Source organism: Chrysochloris asiatica, unplaced genomic scaffold (genome assembly GCF_000296735.1).
Source record: "Chrysochloris asiatica unplaced genomic scaffold, ChrAsi1.0 scaffold00013, whole genome shotgun sequence".
Classification (NCBI taxonomy): Eukaryota; Metazoa; Chordata; class Mammalia; order Afrosoricida; family Chrysochloridae; genus Chrysochloris; species Chrysochloris asiatica.
The window spans coordinates 30,131,637-30,139,284 of NW_006408531.1; the positions used below are offsets into that span (position 1 = coordinate 30,131,637).

The window sequence follows — 7,648 nt, forward strand, 5'->3', positions numbered from 1 at the left end:
TCGTCCGAAGGACATTTATGAGACACAGTCTCGCCATGCTGACTTCTATGGAGCACTCTGGCTGAACTTCTTCCAAATCAGATGTTTGTTTTTATGGCAGTCCACGGCACTTTTAATATTCTTCTCCAACACCACAATCCAAATGTATGAATTCTTCTGTAGTCTTTCTTATTCACAGTTCAACCTTCACATGCATATGAGGCTACTAAAAACACCATGACACTTTAGTCCTCAAACCAATTATCTTTCATCTTTAACATTTTAAAGAGGTCTTTTGCAGCAGATTTACCTCATGCAATACGTTCTTTGATTTCTTAAAGGCTGTTTCCACGACTGTTATGGATCCAAAATGAAATCTCTGACAACTTCAATCTTTTCTCCCTTTTCATGATACTATATACTGGTACAGTTGCGAGAATTCTTGTTTGTTTTTTGGGTTTTTTTTCACTGAGGTGCAATCCATACTGAAGGCTGTAGTCCTCTTCACTTCCCAGCAAGGAAGATTGTGTTGCCATTGTTGTTGTTGTTAAATGCCATCAAGTTGGTACAGACTCAGAGCAACCCCGTATAGGGTTTCCAAGAAGTGACTGGTGAGCTTGAAGTGCCGACCTTGCGGTTCAAACCAACTTTGCAGTCCAGCCTGCAGTGCTACACCAAGACTCCAGGACTCCATGCGGAGGGATCAATTGCTATAGAAACATATCAAGTTTAGTGGGAAGCCAATGTGGTTGAGGGAAACTCTTGGTGAGATGTTCTGGCACAATAGTTGCAACAATGGACTCAAGCATGTCATTGGTCATGACAGAACCAGGCAACATTCCATTCTGTTCTGCATTAGGTCACCCTGAGTCAGAAGTCACCTCAATGGTAGCTATCAATCTATCTAAGTACAAGAGATTATTCTAAGGACACTTAATATTAACTCATTTATTCCTTTTGGCAACAATGAAGCAGCTGTCAGTATTATTATTCATGTAAGCAATGAGGAAACCAACACAAAAAAGGTTAAGTAACTCTCTCAGGTCGCCTAATAATTGTTGAAGCCAGGATTCAAAGTTGGTTCATCTGGCTCCAGAATCCATGTTCTATACTGCTCTGGTATGTTGCTCCTCAAAAATAGAAATGCAAAAAAGTAGGAATCTTAGGCCATTCAGGAAAGAGGCCAACAGTTCTCCACAGCTCACAATGATCTCTAATGAGCTACTACACAGTCTAGTACAACTAATATCCATAAAGATAAGTCAATGAAATATGAAACAATACTCTACACTCCTCTTTTCCTGAAGGAAATTATGCAACATGTTAATAAATGCATATTTTAAATGGTCAAAATAAAAGATGTGGCAACTAACATCATAAGCTTCAGGTAATAATGAAACATTAATTGAAAATGTTATCTTTATGATTTATATTTTTTGAGTAAACCATTTTCCTATATATAAAGTACATTATTATGATGCTTAATTTAGAGATTATACAACTAAGGTTTGCATTGTTGTTGTTAAGTGCCATCAAGTTGGTTCCAACCCATAATAACCCTGTATAGGGTTTCCAAGGAATGGCTTGTGAGCCTGAACCACTGACTTTGCAGATCAAACAGCTTTGCAATCTGACGCATTAACCCATAGCGCCACACCAGGACCATTTCCCAAGTGCCATGTCTATCTAAAAATAAAAAGGGATATCAACTTATTAATAACAAATCAACAATTAACTAAAATATTTTATTACTAAAAATACAAAATAAAATATTTTATTATCAAAATTTTTATTGTTGTTAAGTGTCATGGAGTCAGTTCCGACCCACAGTGATCCTGTATAGGGTTTCCAAAGGAGCAGCTGGTGGGTTTAAACTGTCAACCTTATGGTTCCAAGTCCAGTGCTGATCCAACAGCGCCACATCAGACCTTATTAACAAATAAAAACACTTTAAGAAACTATTCTTTGAAGGGAAGTGGGGGACGAAATTCAGAAGAGGTTCAATGGTCTATAATCTATTTTTATAAAAAAGAGTGTTTTAAAACATAGATGGCAAGTATATTGACATTTTTTTGTTATATTGCTGGTGCTGTTAAGTGTTGCTGAGTCAGTTTCAACTCATAACGAACCTGTATAGGGTTTCCAAGGAACACCTGGTGAGCTAGAATTGCTACCTTGTGGTTCAAACTGACCTTGTAGTCCAGTGCATTAACTGACCCACAGCGCCACACCATGACTCCTTTGTTATATTAAGCATATTTTTTTTTTTTTTTTTGCTTAAAATATTTCAAGCTAAAAATAAATAAAACTTCCAATCTCTATTCTACAACACAAAAAGTTGAATTTAAGTTAATATCAAAGCTATGTTTGTAAAAGTCTATCTTACTTGCTTGCTTCATTCAGTGCCATTAATCAAATGTATGCAGCAGCAGATATGGGCTCTGACGGAAGCATACAAGTTCTTGATATTCAAGTAGCGATTTTAAACCCAACCCAAAGGCATATCTTTATAATACAAATAATCTCTTACAGTCATAAACTATAATATGCTAAAGTAATAATCTAACATGCTAAAGTATAATAATCTAAAGTTCCAACTCATAGTGACCCTGTATAAGGTTTCCGAGGAGGGGCTAGTGGGTTTGAATCACTGACCTTGTACCTAGCAGTCCAATGTTTATCCTACAGCACCACACAATGAGTCTATGTTAAAGTAATAACCTAATATGCTAAAGTATGTGGCACTGCACGCTAATACACTGGACTGCACAATTGGTTTGAACCCCAAGGTGGCAGTTCAAGCTTACCAGCAGTTCCTCAGAAACCCTATACAGGGTCACTATGAGTCAGTACAGACTCAAAAGCACTTAACAACAACAACCCAAAGTAATAGTTATTAAAAGGGTGTGTTTTTTAGTTATGCTTCAGTTTTCTTGTCATGTTTATTTTATAAATAAGGCCCACTATAACACTTCAATTGGAAGCTTCATCACGAGATGCTAACATTTGGATCTGGAGGATGACTCAGTAGATTGAATTTAACTACATATAGGGTTGTAGCCTATTCAATACAGCAATCACATGCCAAGCTATAAAGCATTACTAACCACACTAATAAAATCAGATCTCTGTAAATTCTTATTTGAACGGTATTATTAAATAGTATAATTTCTACAGAAAAGATGCTCTCCCTCAATCTACCAAAATATTTTTTTTTAAAAAAGCAGCTCAGAAAAAAATAACACAAGCTGTTTGATTTTTAGGATTGTTGTTGTTAAGTGCCATCGAGTTGTTAAGTGCCCTATACAGGGTTTCCTGTATAGGGTTTCCAAGGAGCAGCTGGTGAGCTTGAACTACCAACCCTGCAGTTCATATGACTTTGTAGTCTGACACATTAGCCCACAGTGACATACCAGGACTCTAGGTTTTTAGGCTCAGGACTGAAAATTCAGCCAAATTTCCAAAGCTAAAACTAGAAAAAGTTTTAGTAGTACAAAAAATTAAAAACAGAAAAAGTAAATGCCAATGATAACCTCTATAAATACTCAAGTAAGATAAACAATAAATAACATCTATACATCAATTCATATACGATATGAAAATCAGAACTCATTCTAAAACAAGTGTGTCTACACTTCACCAGATACTCTCAGTGTCTGCAGACTGATTCTCCACTGCTCTCCCACTACCACCAAGTGGCAAAAGCATGTAACTGCAACCTAAATGGAGCTCCCTCCCATGCCTGCAACCAAGCTACATTCTGACAAAACAGCAAAGGAGGTCCCAGTAGTTATGACGGGACTGGAGTACATTCATACAGAAGAACATTATAAGTTTCTCTTACTTGGCACACACTGTCCGTTTCATTAAGTTTCTGGCAATATTTTCACAGGGAATGCTAAGAATCCAAAATGGAGACTGAAAAGGAAAATAACAACATACAATTTATTTCTAAGTGGTTATGTGACTTCATATGATTTTACTCAAGATATCAGAAAGGAGAGATTCCTGTTTCATGTAAGAATACATGATCTAACTCTAAGCAAATTAAAATTACTGTTAATAGTAATGGTGGTGGTGATGTGCCATGGAATCAGTTCCTACTCATGGAGACCCTGTATAGGGTAAATCTTTACAGGAGCAGAAAGCACAACTGCTAGTAGTTTCAAGCTGCTGACAGTGAGATCAGCAGCCCAATTTGTAGTCACTACGCTACCAGAGCTACTTACTCTAATAGTAAGGGAGTAAATAAGCAAGTGACCTGTAAAGATAAATACAGTACAATACAAGAACACTTTTATAGATGAAACTTTAAGAAATTAAACTAATTTTATTTCAATTTAACATCAATTTTGTATTTATCCTTTTAAGAAAGTTGATCAACTGAAATTATTAAAGCTTTATTATGCCCCAAAGTATAATCTCTAGGTTTTTTTCTATTGCTGCTAATCATTTCTCACAATACAGGTAATTCTATTGCTAACTTCTAAGGAAAACATTTCTTTGTTGCTAAATGATCCATTTTTTTAAAGTACTATTTGTGACTACCCAAGAAGTAGAGGAGGGGCCTCTGGAACAACTATGATCAAAATCATAGAATACATTTTAAGCTTAACATTAATTTTTATTACTTTATCATTTCCTCTAAGGGTAAAAACCTCCAGGTTCCTCAAGGGAACTTCCTTAATCCCCCATCTCAACACCCAGATTCAAAGCACTTTAAAGCCCCACTCAGATAGCCCCATCCCAGAACACAGCTAACCCAGGATACTTGCCTCAGTTCATCACCCGCATCCAGCTCATCCCACTCTTCCCCTCCTTTCCTCCTCCCCTGCCCTCACTGAAAGTCATCAGGAATCCAAGCCCAACCTAAAGGACTTACAAAAAATTCTCCCTGTTACATCCATTCTTTCTTCTTCCAAAATTTACACTACCCTAGAGAAAAATACAAAACAATCCAAACAGGAAAAAAGTATGTCATCTTAGTATTATTTTTATTAGAAAAAAATCAAAGGCAACCTGACTGAAAGGGAAAAGGTTAGATAATTGTGCTATAGCTTGTCAATGGAAAATATTAAGACAGCCATGAAAATGATGAATGCTGTGTAGCCATATGTGCCTATACCAGCAACATTACAAGTCTCAGATGTCCATGATTAGTGAGACTACAACTGAAAAGGAAAAAGCACAGGGTAAGTGAAGACGGTCTAAGACAGACTGTGGAGATGCAAAATCTGACTGCTTCTGAAGGTTTAGCCACTGAATGCCTTAAGAATAGCTGAGTGCCAGAAGATGTAAGGCATTCAAAGATATTTGAGGAATAACTGAATTCTCAAAGTAGAGTTGACCCTGATGATGTGAACTGAATAAAACTTTTAGGACTTTCATTTGCTGATGGGGCACAACTCAAAAATTAGGAGTAACAGCTGGAAACATCCATTAATAATCAGAACGTGTAATGTATGACGTACAAATCTTGGAAAATTGGAAGCTGACAATAACAAGATGGAATGCATGAAGATGGACTATCTTAGGTATTAGTGAGCTAAAAGGGACTGATTATTAGCCATTTTAAATCTGAAAATTATATGGTTTACTAAACTGAGAACAACAAATTCAAGAGGAATGACGTAGCATTCATCATCAAAAAGAACATTTCAAGATCTATTTTGAAGTACAATGTCAACATACGTAAAAGAAAGATCAGTTAACACCACTAATATTCAAATTTATACATCAACCACAAAAGCCAGTGATGATAAATTGAAGAATTCTACCAACTGAAATTGATCAAATACGCAAACAAAATGTACTGATAATTACTGGTGATTGGAATGCTAAAGCTGGAAACGAGGAAGGATCAGTAGTTGGAAAATATTAACTTTGGTGAGAGAAAAGATGTTGGAGAGCACATGATAGAATTTTGCAAGACCAATGATTTATTCATTGCAAATACGTTTTTTAAACAACATAAGGTCACTGCTGACTAGAAAGCAAATAACAACAAGTCAAAAATATTGCCATTACAGTTCCAGTTTATACATGATTCCGTTTATTTCACCCATGGAACTTACCAGGTACAGTACACAGAAATCAAATAGACTACATCTATAGGGAGAGATGGTGGAAAAGCTCAATGCCAAAACAAGGCTAGGGGTCAACTGTAAAATAGACCATCAATTGCTCATATGCAAGTTCAGGTTGAAGCTGAAGAAAATGAAAACAAGTCCACAATAGCCAAAGTATGATCTTGAACATATCCCACCAGAATTCAGAGACTATATCAAGAACAAGGAGCTCTGGTAGCATAGTGGTTATGAATTGGGCTGTGAACCTTAAGGTCAGCAGTTCGAAACTACCAACCACTCCGTGGGAGAAAGATGAAGCTTTCTGCTCCCGTAAAGATTTACAGCCTCAGAAACCCTGTACAGGGTCGCTACAGGTTGGAACCAACTCCACGGCACACAACAACATCAAGAACAAAAGAAAGCAAAAGGTCATTAAGAAGACAAGAAAGAATGAAGGGATCAAAATGGAAGCCAAAAGATGTGTCGAAGGGAAAGGAAGAAATGAGGAAGTAAAAGAGCTGAACAGAAAATTTCAAAGGGCAGCTCAAGAAGACAAAGTCAAGTATTACAATGAAATGTGCAAAGACCTGGAGTTAGAAAACCAAAAGGGAAGAACACACTCAGCATTTCTCAAGCTAAAGAACTGAAGGAAACCTTACAGTATTTAAGGATTCCATGGTTAAAATACTGAATGATGCAGAAAGCATCAAAAGAAAATGGAAAGTAAACACAGAGTCACTGTACTAAAAAGAAATGGTTGACTTCAAGAGGTAGCATATGATAAAGAACCAATGGTACTGAAGAAAATAGGCCAAACTACACTGAAGGCATTGGCGAAAAAGAAGGCTACAGGAATTGATGGAATACAAATTGAAGTCTTTCAACAAACTGATGCAGCACTGGAGGCACTCACACATTTATGTCAAGAAATCTGGAAGACAAGTACCTGGTCTATTGATTGGAAGACAGCCATATTTATGTCCATTCTAAAGAGAAGTGACCCATCAGAATGTTGAAATCATTAGACAATATTATTATTATCACGTACAAGTAAAATTTTGCCAAAGATAATTCAAAAATGGCTGCAACAAAACATTAACAGTGAACTACCAGAAATTCAAACCAGATTTAGATGAGGATGTGGAACGAGGGATATCATGGCTGACATCAGATGGATCTTGGCTGAAAACAAAGAATACTAGAAAGAGGTGCTTTGTTGACTATGCAAAGGCTTTTGAATGTGTGCATCATGACAAGCTTTCGTTAACATTGAGAAAAATGGGTATTCCAGAACACTTTACTGTGCTCATGAGGAACCTGTACATAGACCAAGAGGCAGTCCTTTGAACAGAACAAGGGGATACTGAATGGTTTAAAATTAGGAAAGGTGTGCACCAGGTCTGTATTATTTTACCATACTTACTCAACCTGCATGTTAAGCAAATAATCCAAGAAGCTGAATAATATGAATAAGAACATGGCATCAAGATGGAGGAAGACTCATTAACAGCCTACAATATAACCCTGCTTGCTGGAAGCTAAGACAACTTAAAATATTTACTGATGAAGATCAAAGACTACAGCCTTCAGTAGGTACTGCA

At 36.7% G+C, this 7,648-nt stretch overlaps 1 protein-coding gene across 1 annotated transcript in view; it reads right to left on the reverse strand.

Annotated features, from left to right (window-relative positions):
- Positions 1–7,648, reverse strand: part of TRMT11 (tRNA methyltransferase 11 homolog (S. cerevisiae)) — a 93,598-nt gene that overhangs the window by 71,423 nt on the left and 14,527 nt on the right. Inside the window, exon 3 of the mRNA XM_006834730.1 lies at positions 3,824–3,897. Coding sequence (XP_006834793.1) covers positions 3,824–3,897 — 74 coding nt within the window. The remainder of the gene's footprint in view (positions 1–3,823; positions 3,898–7,648) is intronic.